At 49.2% G+C, this 20,332-nt stretch overlaps 1 protein-coding gene across 5 annotated transcripts in view; it reads left to right on the top strand.

Moving 5' to 3' along the window:
- GRB10 (growth factor receptor bound protein 10) overlaps positions 1 to 19,334 on the top strand; it is a 217,469-nt gene extending 198,135 nt beyond the window's left edge. For 4 of the 5 annotated variants that reach the window (XM_070472078.1, XM_070472072.1, XM_070472075.1 and 1 more), the window contains 6 exons: positions 2,176 to 2,253; positions 3,892 to 4,008; positions 4,834 to 4,900; positions 5,105 to 5,192; positions 15,699 to 15,792; positions 16,513 to 19,334. In XM_070472078.1, coding sequence (XP_070328179.1) covers positions 2,176 to 2,253; positions 3,892 to 4,008; positions 4,834 to 4,900; positions 5,105 to 5,192; positions 15,699 to 15,792; positions 16,513 to 16,659 — 591 coding nt within the window. In that variant the 3' untranslated portion in view covers positions 16,660 to 19,334. Of the gene's footprint in view, positions 1 to 2,175; positions 2,254 to 3,891; positions 4,009 to 4,833; positions 4,901 to 5,104; positions 5,193 to 11,612; positions 13,406 to 15,698; positions 15,793 to 16,512 lie in introns of those variants that run through there. The other variant, XR_011489400.1, reaches the window with a different exon arrangement.
- The last annotated feature ends 998 nt before the right edge of the window (positions 19,335 to 20,332 follow it).

Raw genomic sequence — 20,332 nt, 5'->3', positions numbered from 1 at the left:
TACCTGTGTGGGCTACAAACACATGTCTTTTCTACATAAACAGATGGAAACAGGAATTAAAGTACATGGAAAGTAGAAAGGAAGGAAGAAGTGTAAAACTCGGTCATATTAAAAATGGGAACAGTGAAGACAGACTTGCATTTCTACCTACGCTGTACTTTTAAATCAAGATGAAATGGACATTCTTTGCAAAACAGAAAAATCTTAAAATTAACTGGAAAACCCAGAGGGAGAAATTGAACTCCCATTTTTTTAAAAAATGAATTCCTTTAAACTTTGAGAAATATTCAAGCTCTGTGCTGTGTAAACTGTAACAGAACCAGAAATAGCACTGTATACTGAAGTTTTGGTCACCTTCATACATCAGGGCCTGTGCTGTCCTTTTGGATACCAGTCAGATGTGGCCATAGCGATTGCATTTCGTTTTTCCTGAGTCCACATTCTTCTCTCTGGGACCAGAACTCCACTCAGCAGCCATTTGAATATGGGCCTGCTGACAACTAAATCTCTCCATGTTTATTGGGTCTATTTTGACTTTACTTTCATTATTGAAGGAACTTTTCACAGTTGGTCAAGTCCTAGATTAGGGATTATTTTATCCTGTGCTTCTCCCATCCCATTGTCTTCTAACTCTCATCATGCAGGTCAGAAAGTCCACTGTCCTTCTCATTGCTTCTTTGAAAATAGCAAGTCTTTCTCTGGTTGCTTTTACATTTTCTCTGTTTCTGTTTTGCATGATGTTTCTGGCTGGTTTTGTTTATTTGTTCCTTTTGTTTTGCTTTTATCCTGCACCTAGATTCTGTAGCTTGGCGTATTTTTATTTGTTTGGAAAATTCTTGGCCATCATCACAAACATACTTCCTTTTCATACTGTTCATGGAGTTCTTGAGACCAGAATACTGATGTGGTTTGCCATTCCCTCCTCTGGTGGACCGCGTTTTGTCAGAACTCTTCATTATGATCCATCTATCTTGGGTGGCCCTGCACAGCATGCTTCTTCGCTTCTCTGAGTTACACAGGCCCCTTCTCCACAACAAGACTGTGATCCAAGGAGATCAAATGAGGTAATCCTAAAAGAAATCAGCCCTGAATATTCATTGGAAGGACTGGTGCTGAAGCTCCAATTCTTTGGCCACCTGATGCAAAGAATCAACTCATTAGAAAAGACCATGATGCTGGGAAAGATCGAAGGCAAAAGGAGAAGGCAGTGGCAGGAGATGCAATGGTTATATAGCATCATCAACTCAATGGACATGAATTTGTGTAACTCCAGGAGATAGTGGAGGACAGGAGCCTGGGAGTCACTAAATTGGACATGACTTAGTGACTGAACTACATCTCAAACATTTCTTTTGATCTGTTCTCTGTCTTCCTGTCTCACTGGGGTGCGATTGTATCTATGGAAGACCTTTTCATCATGTTCTAAGTATGTTAAGTTTAGAAGTGAGCACATACCGCTGGTCCTTGAGCTGGAAATGAGCTGACATCCATGAACAGCAGTGAAGAGGAAGATGCAGCCCTCTTGAGGCCTGTTTCCTCTTCCTTTTTTTCTTTTCTGTGTGATTTGAAGGTGTAATTGAGGAGTGCAGGTTGAGACATCAGGAGTGTAGGAGGCTTTGCAGGACACTCAGTGCTTATTGACCGAGGAAATCAAGCCCAAACTGCTGAGCTGGTTGGGCAGGGAGGCTGGTGGTTAGGAAGAGCACTGGTTTGGAAGCAGGGTTGTACATTCAGAACCCGAATCCTTACGTTACTGTGACCTTGAGCAGCTTGCTTCACATGTTTGTGTTCTGTTGTTTGTGAGATGAGGATAAAGTACATATTTCATAAAATGGAGAGGATTAAATAAAAGAGCAGCATAAAGCACTCAGAGCTTTGCCCACAGCAACATTCAGGAAGGCTAATTGTTCTTGCTATGCATTATTATGTTGTCACTTCCTTGACTGCTCCCTGCCCACCCAGCACCCCCAGAGAGAGTGGTAACTGACCGTGGAGTGTTGGTGGTGGCAGGCCCCAGAGACAGGGCTCTGCTGGGTGTTTATTCTTAAGTCCACCCAGTCATCGCCCATTGTTCTATATGAGTGTGGCTCTTGAGTGCCAGGGGTTTGCCCCGTGTGGGGCTTTGGGGGCTCTGGATGCCCTGGTGACTGACTCTGGCCCTCCTTACCTCTTCAGTATGGGATGCTCCTTTACCAGAACTACAGGATCCCACAGCAGAGGAAGGCCATGCTGTCCTCCTTCTCGACTCCAGTGGTAAGTCACGCTGCACCTCTGAAGCCACATTCATCTTCAGCTGCTGCATCAGCATGGGCTGTGGGCATCTTTTCTCAGTGAGCCTGCCAGAGGAGCCAGAATATCTCACCAGCATGCGTTTCCCAAGAGATGGACTTTGTCATCTCAGCAGTGTGACTGCTGGGAGCAGATTCCTCTCTGCCCTCTCCCCTTTCCCACATCTCCCTGCAGCGTTGCTTTGGTGAATGGCTCCCACTGAGAGCTGTATTCTAGTGTTCAGAAATGTTGACAGCAGTGCCCATGTCTACTGAGGAACTGCCTTCACCACCTTTGCTTCTGTCCATTTCAGCCAAGGGGTCCATGGTGCTGTTGACCATGATGCTTGAGTCCTTGCAAAAACTGAGATTGTAGTGAGTCTTCCTGTCATCTCAGGATGGACTTTATGTCCCAGAGGTGCAGAAACACTTCATCCTCCCCAAATATGATCTTAACACGTTATTGACTGGGTAATGTTTTAACACGTCTTTTGTTATCCAAATGTTTATTGGCCAGGAGTATCAATACATTTTTAGAAAGTGATAGAATTAACATCACTTGTGAAGTTGTTAGACCTTAAAATTGATCAAAGGTTCATTATACAGTTTATGATTATTGTTATCACTCAGGTTTTGCTCCATTAGGTTTTTGTTGCACCCTGTGTATATTGTAAATGTGAAATTTTCAAAAATGACACATCGAGAAATTTTGAGTGAAAAATTTTTTGGTGAATTTTATGCAGATATTTTCTCTGATTGTCCAAGTCACATATATGTCAGTGTCTCAGAAGATGATAGTTCTTCAGAATATAATTCTGATTCAGACGATGTGAATATCAGACCAACAAAAAGACAGAAAACCTTAGTGATTGATTCTGATGCGGAAAGTGAAAATGAAACTCACAGTGCTGGAGAAAACTTTACAGGGGTAACTATTGAATGTGATAACCTGCAAAGTGTTACTGAAATAACAGAATTAACTTTTTGACCAGCCAAAATAAAAATCATCACCAACCACAGGTGTTAGTTTCTGCAGAAATCCCCCAGTTGATAATGAGTTAACAATCTCTCAATGTCGATTCCTCAGAGATGTCAAAGTGCCCACAGAAGGGGTGCCCGTGTTTCTGTGAACTGACACCTGAGAAGGGATTTGGCTGCCCGTGAGGGCTGGCTCGCCTGTGATGTTACCATTTCTTTGATGAGTTTTTGTGGGTGTTTTTTTGTAATGGAGGAGAAAGAAAGAATGACTTTATTACTTTGCCAGCCAAAGGGGGACCACAGCAGGCTAGGTCCTCAAGAACTGTGCCCTCCTTTGATGAGTTTTAATTCACATTAGAGACCCTGTGGAAGACCACATGGGTTGACCCAGTGGCCTCAACCAGCAGCTCCCGAATATCTTGAGAGAACTGGAAGGTTTCTTTCCTCTTCTTGAGAAAAACCAAAGCCATTTTTCGTCCAAGGGCCCTTCAGAAGCTGAGTGTTCTGTCGGATCCTTGGCGGCAGGGTCCTTGCCCGTCCTCTGCTGCCCCTCCCTGGGTCTGCACAGTTCTCCCACACCGCGGTCCCCACCCGCGGCTCCACCTGCTTCCCTGCATCGTAAGAATCCACGGCCTCTCCTTTGCAGCGCAGCGTCTCTGAGAACTCCCTTGTGGCAATGGATTTCTCTGGGCAAACGGGCAGAGTAATCGAGAATCCAGCTGAGGCCCAGAGCGCAGCCCTGGAAGAAGGCCACGCCTGGAGGGTAAGACTGTGGCCCGGTCCCACCCCTGGTCTGCCCCAGAGAAATAGCTCTGTGCTGGCGGCAGGGATGCGGAGCCAGGGAGGGGGCGTGGCTGTGAGTTCTCACCTGAGGGAGGCTGTGGCCAGCCTGGGCTCCTCCACGCCCCGGCACCCGGCCACCCCTCCGGGCAGTCCCTGGGCTCCCTGGAAGGAGGGGCAGGAGCAGAGCCCTGAGGCCTCTTGGCCCACATCCCTGTCCCTGCTGACGTGTCGTCAGGGCCCCATGGCAGAGCGCCGGGCCAGTCGTTTCCATCGTGGCTCAACCGCCGACCAGCTTCCCAGCCTCGAACAGTCTCTTTACCCTGAGATTCAAGTTCCTAATCTCCAGATGGAAGAATTTCACCCAACTTCCAAGCCTTTCTGAGCTTTCAAGGCAACTCTAGCTCAGAAAGCCTCCCCATCCTTCAGCTTCACAGTGTTCGGAAAAGGAGAATGTCCCCAAAGCTACAGGCCAGAGTTCCCTGGACGCACATGGTTTTCTCCTAAGGGGTATCGGGAAGCGCACTGCAAGTCTCTGCACAGACACAGCCCAGCTTCAGTGCTGGGATCGTTAGCAATACACCGGGGTGGGACGCTTCTGGTTTTGCTTTTAACAGCTGCGACCCGTAAGCTGTCTGCCCTCCTGGTCACATGGGCGGGGTCCTTGTGACCACACGGGACCGAGGCGGCAGTCCCCCCGCCATCAAGTGTCGTGCACCCGGCCAGCCTCCTGCCCTGGTGTGTCCCGGGTGGCGCGGTGATTGTGTTCACGGCTCCCTTGGCGCTGACGCGGGGATTTCTTTTGCAGAAACGAAGCACGCGGATGAATATCCTAGGTAGCCAAAGCCCCCTCCACCCTTCCGCCCTCAGTACAGGTAAACACGGCATGCTGGCTTGATATTGTTGTACATAAATAACATAAAAGCACTCCCAGCCCTCCCCCGCCTCAAGGCGGGCCTGGAGTGCAGCGCGCGAAAGCTGGGGCCACAGGAGTCGGGGCCCCGTGTGACCTGAGCGCTCTTAGCAGGGCGGCTGCCGTGCGCGGAGCCCGGGCTGCCCTCCTTCTCTGGTCCCCACAGTGATTCACAGGACGCAGCACTGGTTTCACGGCAGGATCTCCAGGGAGGAGTCGCACCGCATCATTAAACAGCAGGGACTCGTGGACGGGTAAGGGACGCGCCCCAAGCGGCGGGAGCCTGCTGGGCTCAGCCCCTCAGAGCATCCTGCGGTGCGTGCGTGCGTGCGTGCGTGGGTGCGTGCGTATGGGGGGGGCGGGCAGAGGGGACGAGGGTGGTGCGGCAGCCTCGTTTTAAATGGGAGCAATGTGCTCAGGAGTATGAAGGTAGTGCAGGGTGTGCACGGCTAGGAAGTGGACAGAATGGCGGTCCTTTTGTCCAGACCCCATAATCCTCCTCCACCTGTTCGATGCAATTGCAACAGCCAAAGGACACACTCTAATTAATAAGGCAATAAGCAAATGGAAAACTGTCTTTTTGCCTCCACCTTATACTTTATGCATTATATCCTTTGACTTTTGCCCCAGCCACCACACACCTCAGTGGCTTAAAGCGGCTGGGGCCAGGATGGCTGCGCTTAGTGGCCAGTGGCCAGTGCTGCTGTGGATGGGTGATGAGGCAGCTGGGTGCAGGCCTCTGGCATGCTAGCCTGGGTCCATGCACTTCTTGGCCATCGTTGGGGTCCTGGGGGTAAGAGGTCAAACCCCAGTGCACAAACACTTCTGAAGCTGACACCTGCTTGGACAAGGCAAGCCACGTGGCCAGGCTCGGCATCAAGGGAATGCGGGGGATCTGCCCAGAGTGGGGCTACAGATGCATGAGAGCCCAGGGGAGTGGTCCCTGCGGAGCTCAGCCAGAATTCTGCCTCCACGCCCCCAAAAAGAGGCCCTGAGGAACTGGTTGGAGGTCTTGGTCCATCCTTGTCAGAGCTGCTTCTCACTGGGTCTACTTAAAAAACAGATTCTCAGAAGCTGCTCAACTCAGAACACTCCTTTTGTTGTTTAAATCCTTCATCTTTAAAAAGTTTTATTATGGACATCTGAGAATTCACCTGAGAGAGCCTAGTATAACAAACCGCATCCGCCTCTTGCCCAGCTTCAGAACTTGCTCACCTGAGCCTGTCTCTTCCCCTTCCTACATTTTTATTATTTTTTTTCTCCTGCTTCTTCCAACTTTTCCGACTTTTCTTCCTTCTTCTTGAGGCTTTTAAAGGAAATCCCAGACACTCAGAATTTTTCCCAGTAACCGTTGCAGTGAGTGTCTCTATGTCTTTCGACACAACCACAATATCATCATTGCACTTAAGATAAACAGGAATTTCTTAGTGTCCTCAGAAGTGCTGTCATGTTCATGCACAAAGCCCTTTAATGTACTTGGTCTAAATGGGGAGCCATCCATGGCATCTGGTTGCTGTGTCTCTAAGCCTCCCTAAAAAGAACAGGTCTCCTGCCACTGCATTTTCTTTCCCCTTTTTTTCCCCTTGTCTTCCCATTGTTGAAGAAGGAGGTCATTGGCTAATTGTGTGTTTGTGGTTTCTTTACTGTGTTCCTCTGTCTCCCTGGTTTCCTGTGAAGTGTGGGCAGAGGCTCCTTCTGGGACAGAGCTGCGGTCGCTGTGTGTCTGCACTCCTCTCCCCAAGTTGTCCTGCTCCCTGATCCTGGGCTGGGCAGGGGTCTGTATTGTCAGCCCGGCCCCCCCCCCTCCCCCGCCCAGCTCCCAGCCCCCGGGGTCATCGGTTTATTAGAGGTTACAAAATCGTCATTTCCTAATTCTTTTATTCCTTCATGGTCCCTTCCTTGAAACCCTTTCCCCCATCACACATTTGTATTTTGGGGAGAGGTAACTAAGTGCTGGATTTTTTTTGATATGTCCGTTTATTTGCTTTGGCTGTGTGTGTGGTTCTTTGTTGCTAGGGTGGGCTTTCTCCAACGGCGAGCAGGGGTTGTTCTCCAGTTGTGGGGTGCAGGCGGCTCATCGCAGGGGCTCCTCTGGGCGGGGAGCACAGGCTCTAGGGCACGTGGCTCGGTAGTTGTGGGACAAGGGCTTAGTTGCTCTGCAGCGTGTAGGATCTTCCCAGACCAGGGACCATATCCATGCCCCCTGCTTTGCAAGGCAGACCTTCAACCACTGGGCCACCAGGGCAGCCTGGTTTTCCCCTTTTATTTGTCATTTTCTTTTTTTCTTTTGGGGGGGGATATATAATTGCTTTAGGGTATTGTGTTAGTTTGTGCTGCACAATGATGTGAATAAGGTATTTATGTACATATATCCTACCCTCTTGGATTTCCTCCCATCCCCATCCCGCCCCGCTAGATCATCAGAGAGCAGTGTCCGTTCCCAGGGTCATTTGGTACCCTGCCATCTTCCAAGGCTGACAAATGAGGTGCTGTATTTTGTATTTTAACTCTGGTGATGAGCTTGATGCTGTGTGTTCGACTTCTTTCAATCCAAGCTTAATGTTCTTGATTTTCTGGATGCTTTCTTTTGGGCTCGGGGGGTGTGCCTCTCTTAAGTTGGTTCCTGAGTTCTTTTGACTCAAAACTAATAGGGTTTGTTTTCTAGCTGTGACACATTCTCTCAGATGCCCTAACTTTTTGGATTGGAAAATGGTGTCTGGAAACCAAATCCGTAGATCTTTTCCATGGACAAAGCTAGTACATATGCTTTTTAAACTGAAAAAGATTACAGGTTCACATTGATTTTCTAGTTCAGTCATCTCAGTTGTGTCCGACTCTTTGCGACCCCATGGACCACAGCACACCAGGCCTTCCTGTCCTTCACTATCTCTTGGAGCTTGCTCAAACTCATGTCCATTGAATTGGTGATGCCATCCAACCGTCTCACGCTCTGTTGTCCCCTTCTCCTGCCTTCAATCTTTCCCAGTATCAGGGTCTTTTCTAAGGAGTCAGCTCTTCACATCAGGTGGCCAAAGTTTTGAAGCTTCAGCATCAGTCCTTCCAATGAATGTTCAGAATTGATCTCCTTTAGGATTGACTGATTTGATCTCCTTGCAGTCCAAGGGACTCTCAAGAGTCTTCTCCAACAGCACGGTTCAAAAGCATCAATTCTTCAGCACTCAGCTTTCTTCACAGTCCAACTCTCACATCCATACATGACCACTGGAAAAACCATAGCTTTGACAACTCAGACCTTTATCAGCAAAGTAATATCTCTGCTTTTTAGTATGCTGTCGAGGTCGGTCATAGCTTTTCTTCCAAGGAGCAAGTATCTTTTAATTTCATGGCTGCAGTCACCATCTGCACTGATTTTGGAGCCTGAAAAAATAAAGTCAGCCACTGTTTCCACTGTTTCCCTATGAAGTGATGGGACTGGATGCCATGATCTTGGTTTTCTGAATGTTGAGCTTTAAACCAACTTTTTCACTCTCCTCTTTCACTTTCATCAAGAGGTTCTTTAGGTCCTCTTCACTTTCTGCCACAAGGGTGGTGTCATCTGCATATCTGAGGTTATTGACATTTCTCCCAGCAATCTTGATTCCAGCTTGTGCTTCCTCCAGCCTGGTATTTCGCATGATAGACACTGCATATAAGTTTAAAAAGCAGGGTGATGATATGAAGCCTTGATGTATTCCTTTCCCAATTTGGAACCAGTCCATTGTTCCATGTCTGGTTCTAACTGTTGCTTCTTGACCTGCATACAGGTTTCTCAGTAGGAAGGTAAGGTGGTCTGGTAGTCCAGTCTCTTGAAGAATTTTCCACAGTTTGTTGTGATCCACACTTCAAAGGTTTTAGCATAAGTCAATGAAGCAGAAGTAGATGTTTTTCTGGAATTCTCTTTTTCAGTTTAAAAAGCTAGGACATAGGCTTTTTCTTAGACTTTATCGTATCTCTCTTTTCTTCCTCTGAAAAATCTAGTGTCATTAGCTCTTGCTTCACCTCACTCTGTATTTGTGAGCTGTATCCCATATCACACCATAAGAACATTCATCACATTACTCCAGTAAGATCACTGAGCTCACGCTTCTTTATAGCCCTTTCACCCTTAGGGAACATTCCAGGCAGGACCGCGTTAGAATACTAGCCTTAAGGTAATTCTTCTTCCCCCCACCAAACTGCCATGCCTCGGGCTCCTTCCTCATTTTTGATTATTAGTTAAATGGATCTGATTTCTTTTCTCTTCCATTTAATGCTGCTTTTAAAAAACTATTTGAAACATTGCCTTGATTCCAAAGTCAAAAATCTAAAAACAAGGCACTTTGCCTGGTGACTTGATTCTCCTCCCCAACTCCACCGTTGGTAAACATTTTCATTGGCGTTTCTTTATCCTTCCGTTGTTTCCTTTTTCAAATATAAGCAAAACACATTTGTGTTTGTAATCTGCCTCTCCTTAACCAGGGTGTGTGCTGTCCGTGGAGGAGCAAGCCTGAGCGTAGCTGCGTCCTGAGGAGGCTGGGAAGGAGGGCCACCTCCTGGTCCCCTGCTGTATTCGCTTTCACACATTGTTCCAGCTTCATTTTTTCCAGGCCTCTGTTGTGGTGCACTGTGCCCCATCTTCTGTTTCTGCTCGTGAGTTCGTAGACAGGGGAGTGTTGAGCAGTGAACGCTGTAAAATGTGCCCGGTTTTCCTCCCCAGGGTTGCCTGAGATCCACCTGTGGGTCCCTTGTCCAGGAGGCTGAGTCTCTTGCTATATGTGTAAGGACCAGTTTCACTTCTAATCCTTTCTGCGATGCTGCACTGTTGATGTATCTTTTGCCCGATTTTTCTCTATCCATTTTTTACAAATAGTTTTTTCCAGGTTGTTCTTTGTGTTTTTGACTTAGCCGAGGGGGGTTTTGTTTTGATTTTTGGTTTGGTTGTACCGTTTTTCTAAATACGGTCACATTTATCTTTTCTGTCCTTCAGCCTGTATCTTTCTAGATTTTTGAGCCCTACTCATACAAGTTTTCTCCATTCCTCAATCATAAAGGAGTTTGTTCATGTTATACTCTAGAACTTGTATTATTGATTACACTTGCTTCCTTTTCTTCATGATTATTTCTTCCATTTCTGTTCATTCATTTTTGTTTGCATGTTTAGATCCCAAGTGCATTCGGAATTTATTTATCCTAGTTCTCAGTGTAAAGATGGATCTGATTTTTTTTCCCATGTGGGTGTACAGTTGTTCCAGACAGCTTTTCTGAAATGTCACTTGATCATAGAACAGTCCTTTTACAGCCTTAGAAGTGGCCCATCCTGACTACAGACTAGATGCTTCTCCTCTGAACTTTCTACCTAAGAGAGAAAAGCCTACCCTCCTCTCTTAGTGATGGTTCTTGCATGTAGGTTTGTGTGTTTTCCAGGGGCTTCAAGGATAGGATGCTTACCTGTTGCAGGCCTAAACCCCAACCAAACTAAGCCCCCAAATGTTCTCATGGGGCCCCATTTACCGTATCGTATGTGGGGTTCATTTTCAGAAGTCAAGTGGTTTTCCGTGCCAGGTGACATCTTACTGTAACCTAAGCCAGGTTCGGCCACTCCGTCACTCATAAACCAGTAATTCAAGAGACAAGTGTGAGCAGAAAGGAAAGCTTCCTTAATCAGAAAAGGCAGCAACCTGGGGAGAAGGTGAACTCATGTCCTGAGACCAACTCTGAAGATTCTGCTCAGCAGTGACAGATTTTAAAGGGAAACGGGGCAAGTGGGGGGTGAGGGTCTCGGTGCATCATGAAGGCAGGAGGTTAGATTCGTACCATTCTCCGATGAGTGCAGACTGGGCGACTCAAAATGTTATCTTGCCCACATGGGCTGCCTGCAGGATTGCTTAGGGAGGCCGTTTTGGGTAGAGAGGTAGCCATTCTTTAACTGCTTAATTCTCCTTTTTATTTGTACTTCTTTTTACTGTATTAAGGAAAAGACTCAGCAGGTTAGACAAGGCATAACTCGTTCAGGAGAGAATAGGTCAGGAGTTAATTTCAATTGCCTAGTGATTCATCCCTATAATTAGGTTCTTTTAAGGTTAGAGGGAGACAGAAATGGGCAGACAGGAAAGAGCTGCTCTCAGCACTGCCAGAGAAGTGCCGGCTCCACGGGAGGCATCACTGGGTACCATGCATCCTTTCTGGGGCCCAGGGCAGTGACAGTGGCACCCGCGTCCCTGAGAGGCTGACAGGCCAGCCCACTTTGCATTAAAAGGAGCAGTCCTGGGGTGGAGAAGCCCCAGGGTGGGGAGGGCCAGCATGCTGGGCCCACAGCACTGTGTCGGCTCATTTTTTTTTTTAAACCCCGTTTATCTTGCAATTCAACTTTTCCTGGAGCCAAGCCCCAGTTGGCAAGGTTCCCTCTGTCCAGCCTTGGTGAGGAGTGGGGACATCTTTCAGCTTTCCTCTCACCCCCAGTTGCTGTGTTCCTCTCTATCCTTCCCTGGGTCTGAGTTGCCTTTAAGGTTGTATGTTAGATCCTTCAATCCCAGCCTCCGGCTGCTGGCGCTCTAGCAAAAACTGAAGGCAGGACCCATTCAGGTGTCATCACAGTGGTATACATCGTCCACTCACTCCCGTGTTTAGGGAGGAAATGTGCTTGGAAAGTGAGGTAAATTAAATAATCAATGCCAAATCATTATGAATCCCTGCAGAGGTAATGGAGGAAGCCAATTTAGAGTCTGACAACAAACAACCCTGAAAGGCAGGCCAGGATGACAGCTCTTATAAAACACTGCTGCCGAGACCTTCAGCCTCAATCACGGATGACAAAGGGGGTGCAAGAGACAGCGGAGCCTGCAGTCAAACCAGAGGGGCCTCTGAAGCTACCTGGATGCGGGCGCCACCCCACGCCCGCCCCCACGGGTGACCTGTGTGCGCACGGAAGCCTGAGCCTGTACACACATGTGCGCGTGCATCTGCACTCACAGCCCCAGCCCTGCAGAGCCCAGCGCTGCCTGGCTGCCTCCTTCCTGCCCCTCTTGCCGCCCGCAGCCCGTGCGAGAGCCCAAGATGGAAGGAGCTTTCCCAGGGGCTGGTCCTGCTCTGCAGGCCCCGCTGTGGCTCAGCCCGGGGCTCATGTCAGACTTGCAGCGCGCAAGGCTCTATCCTGCCCCTGCCTGCCCCCGCCGTGTCCACACTGGGGTCCGCGCCACTGCCCCCTTGCCATCTACAGCCCCGGCCTCTGTGCCTTTCATGAGCTGGTCCCTCCGTCTCCGCTCCAGGCCCCTCCACTGTGCAGGAGGCTGTGACTTTGCCGAGATTTGTGTTCTCTACGGCTCTCCCCACAGGCAGAGTGGGGCGCTCTCAGGGCTGCCACGGCACCCTCAGGGGAGTGTAGCATCCTTGCCAGCCACGAAGGAGCCCCTGCACACTTACTCCGGCTGCGCCCGGACTCCCCTGTGATTGCTGCTGGCGGTGTGGCCTCGGGGAGTTTGCCTCACTTCTGTGGGCCCCCTCGCCTCGCTGTAAAATGAGGACAGTGACAGGGTCACCCTGAGTCCTGAGCGAGGTGATGTGCACGTGCCTGGGCCGCGTGCCTGAGCTGTGCTGTCCCTCTGATCTGCGTCAGCCCCGGACATGAGCAGCCCTTTGCTCGGCCCTGAATAGATGCGTGAACCCCCTGATTTGAGTCCTGACGGCAGCAAGGACGCCCTGGGCACCAGCACCTTCGCTCCGTGTTCCATCCTGAGTCCCAAGCAGAGACGTCTCTGGGCACGACGGCCCCCAGCCCGTCTCAGCAGTGCTCCACCCCCAGCAGAAATCCCCGCGCCTGCAGTTTGCTGACGGCAGTCAGCACTGCCTCCCGTGCGCACAGCGTCTACACTGCAGCTCCCAGCACGTGCACGGTCCTGCAGGAGAGGCCGGGGAAGGTGGCAGATGGCCGTCGACGCTCCCGAGTGTGAGATCCAGGAATCTCACTGACTCCTGGGCCCTACCCCCGTGCCTCCCTGTCGGAGGTCATTTCAGGTAGACCACTATTAGGCACAGGCCTTTGGGGCAGCCTCAGGATCTCCTGGTCACACCCCGAACTGGGCAGCAGACAGACAGCATCCGTCCCTGCCTTGCTCCTTGGTGCTCGGAAGGAAACAGCTGGGGGCTCATTGAGAGCTCGGCTGAGAGTGCCCAGTCCTAGCTTCTCCTCCAGGAAGGTCGAGGCCCTGGGCTTCTGCTAGGGAAGCACGTGGAGAAGAGAGCACAGCCTGGGAAGGACGGGCACACAGCCCTGCCTGGGAGAGGAGCCGGCCCTCCCGTCCCCCTGGCTCCGGCAGCACCGAACATGTCACACACACATCTGCTTCATGGCCACTCCCCTCCTGCCCTCCCAGCCCCATGCTGCAGTTCCATCCTGCTTGGCATCTCCAAAATGTATCCTGCCGAACATGCATCCTGCAGAATGCCATCGAAGAGGGGCTGGTATATAATAAAAGATGCTGTGAAGAGTCAGGTAAGATAGGAAACCTCCTGCGGGGGCCCTAAGGGAGTCACACTGAATATCTACATTCTAAAGGCTCTGAGATGTCTTGTGGTGAAATAAAACGTTTTCACCTTTATAACAGGATTTCCCAGGCTTATTGAATTGCCTTCCATCTGAATTTACAGTCTAGACACTGATGGTTTATCTGATTGTCACAGTTTGGTGTCTAATGCCTTTAAAACATGTTTCCTCTGATGCCATTTCTTCTTTGTCCCTGGAATTAGGGCCCTTTCCTTTCTAAAGAAGAACTCTGTCTTAACATCTGATTCCAGATTTGTTCACATAAAAGCGATGATTTACACTTCTTCCTGCTATTCTAATTTTCAGTTGAAGTATCACTGATTTACAGTATTGTGTTAGTTTCCAGTGTATAGCATAGTGATTCAGCATTTTTGCAGATTTTTCTCCATTACAAGATAGTGGGTATCATCTTTATGCTGCACTGTACATGCTTCTCGCTTGTCTGTTTTACACACAGTGGTTTGGATCTGTTGATCCTATGCCCCTGACTTGTCCCTCCCCGCTTCCCTCTCCCCTTTGGTAACCACAGGTTGTTCTCCGCACCTGCGAGCCTGTTTCTGTTTTGCTTATATATCCATTTGTATTATTTTTTAGGTCCCACATATAAGTGGTATCATCCAGGGCTTGTCTGGTTTATGTCACTGAGCATAGTGTTCCCTAGGTCCATCCATGTTGCTGCAGGTGGCAGGACTTCACTCTTTATTATGGCTGAGTAACATTCCATTGTGTGTATGTACCACAGCTGCTTAATCCAGTCATCTGTTGACGGGCATTTGCGCTGCTTCCGTGTCTCGGCTATTATAAATAGTGCTGCTGTGAACATTGAGGTTCATGTATCTTCTCACATTAGTGTTTTCATTTTTTTCCACTTACGTATATACAGTAGTAGAATTACAGGTTCATGTGGTGGTTTTAGTTTTTAAGGAAACTCCATACTGTTCCCTGTAGTGGCCGCACCAATTTACATTCCCACCAACAGTGCCCCCTTCTCTCCACATCCTGGCCATCACTTGTTATTTGTAGACTTTCTGATGTAATTTCAAATTGTAGAAGAGTTGTGTGAATCATGTAACAGACTCCTTCCTGTACACATGTTACCCAGGTGCCCTGAGTCATGAATGTTGCAGCACCTTTTGTCATGTTCTCTCTTGCATTTTTTTATCAGGACCGTTTAGGAGTGAGTTGTAATTATTTCAATATAAAATTTCTAAAAACATGGACTTCTTTTAGGCAACCACAGGCTCGTTATAGAAATTAGGAAATTAGCACGAATGCAATTCTGTCCCCGGGCATGCCACTTTCCCAGATTTTCCCAGAGGTCTGACTTGTATCCTTTGTTGCCAAGGAAAGGAACTTCCAGACCCCAGCACCACCCTGGGCAGCACAGGCCTTGTCTTCCTTTGTGTCTCGACACTTGCAGGAGCCGTAAGGGCAGAAGTACCAGGTGCGGGCTCATCTGCTCACTCCCAGGAGGTGATGCCGAGTCATCTTCAGTGCATCCTGTTGGGAGGTGCTGGGGCGGGTTGTGTCATTCCTGTTGGTGGTCACTTAATACCTGAAGATGATGTCCACCAGGTTTCTCTGTCAGAAGGTTACTGTTGGTCCCTTTGTCGTAAACATTAGTGGGTAGATCTTTGAGACTATGGAGATACTGTTATTCTCATCAAACTTTGATGCTGGTTTCAGCATCCTGTGAATATCTGCTTAATCAATGGTGATATCTGGTGATTGCCAGATGGTGGTTTTCTAATCCATCTTCTTTGCTTGTGTAGCTGGCCTTCTGCTCTTAGTAAGAGCTTTTTTTCCTCCTCTGTTATTTATTTGTTGATTTATTCATCACACCAGTGTGGACTCAGGATTCTTGTTCTATGCTATAGGTCATAATCAATCACCAGTGTTATTCACTTAGATGCCTGGGTGTGGCCACACTGCCTCCTAGGTTAGCTTTCTTTGAGTACCTCCTTACTTTCTGACACAAAGTATACCAGCTTCAACCTGTACCTTTCCTGCCTCAGCCCTAGAGGCAGCTGTGTCCCCAAGGAGCCGTGTTCCCTGGTTCCTTTTGATGGGGAGTGACAGCCAGAGCACAGTCTAGGTGTGGAGGGTGGTCTCGCCCTACAGCTCACTCAGCTCCCAAAGCTTCCTGAAACTTCACCTCCTGAAGCCTGTCTATGTTGATGTATACAGATAACATGCATATTCAGTCTGGAATTAACAGTCAATTAATTCTTTCCATTCCCAGGCTCTTTCTCCTCCGTGACAGCCAGAGTAATCCAAAGGCATTTGTCCTCACACTGTGTCATCATCAGAAAATTAAAAATTTCCAGATCTTACCTGTAAGTATTGACGTTTTCACACTCATTCTTACTCTTTTGTGTTCTGGTTTTGTCCCTCATGCAATTTTTGAACTAACCACACTAGAGAACAGTAAATGTCGGACAGTTTCAGGTCTACTAGTGAGATCTTTATAGGAGCTACCTCTATGCACAGGGGCGTGCCATTTGCATGGATACTCAGGTCAGCTGGTCAACCTCACCCTCCTCTGTGGGGTGTGCTGAATACTCACATGGACACTCACAGGATGACTGGTCAACCTCACCCTCCTCCACGGGGTGTGCTGAGTGCTCACATGGACACTCAGGATGACTGATCAGCGTCCTCCGTGGTGAATGCTGTATGCATGGATACTCAGGTTAACTGGTCAACCTCCCCCTCCTCCATGGGGTGTGCTGAGTGCATGGACACTCACAGGTTGACTAACCAACTTTGCCCTTATGAGCAAGGCGAACTGGGAGGAGCTTGGGACCCTCCTCAGACGTAGGGGAGCAGTTGTGCCCTGAAGCCTTAGGTACTTCGCAGTACCTCTCCCAACCTACATCCACACAAAAAACTCACTCCGCGACCTCCTGCCCTGTTATTTTCGAGCTCACTTCACTGATTCCATGTGTCGCCCTAGAACCTCGGCAGGGGTGGAAAACACTAATCCTGACGGTGGGGCCTATTTCATCCCCCGAGCTGTGGCCTCTTACTTAGCTGGTCTTATTGTGTCTCTCCAGTGCGAGGATGACGGGCAGACATTCTTCAGCCTTGACGATGGGAACACCAAATTCTCTGACCTGATCCAGCTTGTTGACTTTTACCAGCTGAACAAAGGGGTCCTGCCTTGCAGACTGAAGCACCACTGCATCCGAGTGGCCTTATGACCTCAGATCTAGCCTGGCTGCAGGCCGGTGGGCGCTGACACTGGACTGAAGAGGCCTGTGCATCCTTCAGCACACGTCTGTCTGCACCCTAGGGCTCGGAGCAAGACGGTGCATTTGGCGCCGGCTGACCACAATCGACTCATCTGTTGGACTTGACGGTGGTTCGCTGCTGAAGATGCAGCAGGGCTGCCCCTCTCTCCCTGGCCTCGTCGGGGAGGGCAGGAGAGAGCAGATTATTCGAGAGTAAACTGGAATGATGGTCTTGGCTGGGCCATGGAGGAGCGCTAGCCAGAGAGAAGTGATTGGAAGTGAGCGCTTGCCCTGGAATAATCTTGACAATTAAAACCGATATGTTTACTTTTTTGTATTGCTCCCTTTTTTGCACTCCTTGTTTTCAATATTGTATTCAGCTTATGGCAGGAGGGGCCGTGGCTTTTCCGTGTGTACGAGATGTGAAGACACTTGAAAGGGGGCAGCCCCCAGAGGTTGACCATGTTTGCAGAGGGTGGTGCATACGCTCTGCACATCACTCCCAGACAGCAGGCACCCAGCCCCCCAGTATACTTGAAAGCTTTTTGAGATAAAAGGTGTTCTTGAGGTAGGCCCGTGGTGTGCTGCGTGGCCAGAGGCGACCCAGGCTGCCATCCCCGCTCTGGCCCATCCCCCACACATGCTGCCACCTGCCTTCCATGTGTCATCTTGTCTTCCCCGCTGCTGGACACGTGTTTCTTTGGAAAACTCGCTGTCCCACAACACGGAGGGGCTGAGTGGCGGCCCCTCGTTGGCCACAGGCCAGCCTTCCTAATTACAGCGAGTGCCCATCGCCCGCCTGCCCCACCTTCCAGCCTGCTCTAGAACCATCGCTGCCTTACCCCTCTGCAGTGGTGCCAGCCTTCCAGGGCTGCTCTTTCTGCCCTGGGGGCTCTGAGGATCTGAAAGGAGGTGGCACCTGCGTGGCCGGGTTTTCATGGTGGCAGAGGGCAGCCCCACAGGGGATGGTCTCTCTCGGTGGCCTCCGTCCTGCTGGCAGCCCAGTGGCCATCCCCTGCAAGGCCGCAGGTGGTTCCTCCACTGGCCCAGGTCCAGAGGCCCCCACGGTGGGGCTGGCCATGGACAGGTCAGCAACGCAGTGCTGTGTGCTGCCCCAGGAGCTAAGTCAGACGGTGGCCTGAGATGTCCCCGCCCTCCGCCCTGCCCAGTGGCCAAGTCTTCAGGCGTGCAGGCGGCCGTTCCTCTGCCTTCGATCCCTGCAGAGCAGAAAGGGCTCCCCTGACAGCATGCATGCTGCTTGCTGAAAGATGACTTCCGTCCCCAGGTCACAGCAGCCATGCTTCCCTGGCCCCTCTGGACCGTGCTGGCTGCTAGAGCCCTGGATTGCCCACTGCAGCACTTCCCAAGGGAGACGAGCGGCCTGGGACACAGTGACGCATACCCGCTGTACCTCGGTTCGTGGTATAGACACTGTATTTTAGTTGACAAGACACACTCTACTTATTTTCCATGAAGTGTCTACTTAGACAAATGAAGAATTTTTAGTAAAATATGTTTTTAACCATGAACGTTCAATGGCTTTTTTTGTTTTGTTTTGTTTTGGGGGGGGTTTTTTGGTTGTTTTCTAGCCTGTTAATCTTTCCAACAGTTGACAATTAGGTAATTTTCAACTCCTACCTGGCAGCCTGCTTCCCCTGGAGGGACTGATGCTTCAGTTACACTAGTAGACATTTTTCTCTTTACCAGTTGGAGGTAAAGCCTTTCAAAAACAAAAAAAATCCAGCAAAAAAAAAAAAAAAGCCACCTCTCCAGTTTCTTTTTTCTGTTTACATAGACCAGTCTCCACCAGTGAGATGAGACTCACTCAATAGACAGCTAGTATCTGCAGTATTGCGTATTTATAAATACACCTTGTATTTAAAAAGAGAACTAAAGCTTGACTCTGACGCACGGTTCTGTGTGTACCCTCCTGGCCGCAGTGAACTGTCACAGAGGGTGACCCTCCCAGGGCCCTTTGTACCGGGCAACTGGGGATCCACCTGCCATTGGGCAGCCCCTTGTAGGAGATGGGCGTCCAGCTGGGCAAGCCAGGGGCTGAAGGACATTCGACTTTTATTTTTGTATTTAAATGACATGAATGTAAACGGAACAGCTCAGGGTCATTTCGGAGCCTGTTGACTTTTTATCTCTTCCTGTGATTTTCTGTTGTGAACAGAAACTCCATGTAGCAACCTGGACTGAATTGAGAAAGAAAACGCCAAATGCTTTGGGGATAACGCTAAGTAGGAGAGCTTTGTGACCTTATGTGTTAGAGTTTCAGAATGTTTTTCTGTTTGCTAAACCTTGGAGAAATATGTGCCTCAGTCTAGATGTTTTGTCTTCTCTTTTCTGCACTGAATACCTGAGGGTTTGACCAATCGACGCACCTCTGCAGGGGTGGGGCTGGCTCGCGGGGGCTGTGATGCCAGTGTGGTGAGCATGGCATCGCCCGACGTGTAGACGTTTTCAGGGAAAGCAGAACGGATTAACCGAAAAGACAAAACCTTTGTCCCATGTGCTTTGCTCCTTTCTGTACATAGCTCCTCGGCTCACGAACCTAATTGTAAACATTCAGGTATTTTTGTACAATAAGGGACTGATGTTCTGTTTGTCATTAGAAATAAACATGAATACAGTGTTCTTCATTTTGCCTGTGGTGTGTGTTTATATTTTAAAAACGGCCGGCTGATCTAGCACTAAACACCAAGGGAGATGATGTGGGATAGTTGAGTGATGTGCTTCTTACCTGGCTAAACAGTAGTTACAGACGAGCGGGTGTGACGTGCAGACAGATGACCCTGCCCCGTGCTGACCACAGAGCGGCTCCACCGGCCTCTCCTCCCTCCCCCGGGCTTCCTCCGCAAGAACAGACCCGCGGAGGCTCCAGGGCACTGCAGACCCTTTTGCAGGTCGGGCAGGCTTTGCTGTGGAGGGATGGGTGTCATTCCCCTCCCCGATCCCGGGGGTGCCATGCGTACTTTCAGCCTGTGAGCAGATCCAAGTCTGGTTTGATCTCTGAAAGTTTTCTTGAATCACGTCTAAATCTGGTTTTGTTCCATCACTGCAGGTCTTGTTTTTAATGACAGCAATGATATGTGTTGGGTCTCTCTCACCTCCCTTTCCTCAGATTTACCTTTTCTCAAACTAGCTGACTCCGTTTGGCATGCACATCCCATCTGTGCCCCAGGTCACGCTCAGTCTCTGGGCGGGCTGCTTACTCCCTGAGCCACCGCCAACCTGCACCCCTACAAGCATGTTTCCTTTTCCCTCCATTTCTCTTTGGAGTCATGCTGGCTTCTGTTGCATATATTCCTGCATCACTGCTTTAAGCTTTGGTGAACTGATTGCTTTGATTTTTGTTTTGTTATTTTATTTTATTTCATGGTATTAGGTTTGATTGCCAGTTTAATCTCCATGTCAATGTACTTCTACTGAATACTCCTTACTACCATTCTTTTTCCTACTCTTTTCTCCTTTTCTCTTGGGCATCTTCATGGTTCCTTGAAGAATGTGCATCTTCTTGACTGAGTCTTTCATAGGAAGTTTGTGTAGTAAAGAAAGCAGGGATTGTGTCTGATGCTAGCAGGACAAAGTAAATGAATGCTATCTCAGTTCAGTTCAGTTCAGTCGCCCAGTCGTGTCT

Source organism: Odocoileus virginianus, chromosome 1 (assembly GCF_023699985.2).
Source record: "Odocoileus virginianus isolate 20LAN1187 ecotype Illinois chromosome 1, Ovbor_1.2, whole genome shotgun sequence".
Classification (NCBI taxonomy): Eukaryota; Metazoa; Chordata; class Mammalia; order Artiodactyla; family Cervidae; genus Odocoileus; species Odocoileus virginianus.
The sequence above is the reverse complement of the archived record's forward strand: the minus strand, read 5'-3'. Positions and strand labels throughout refer to the sequence as shown.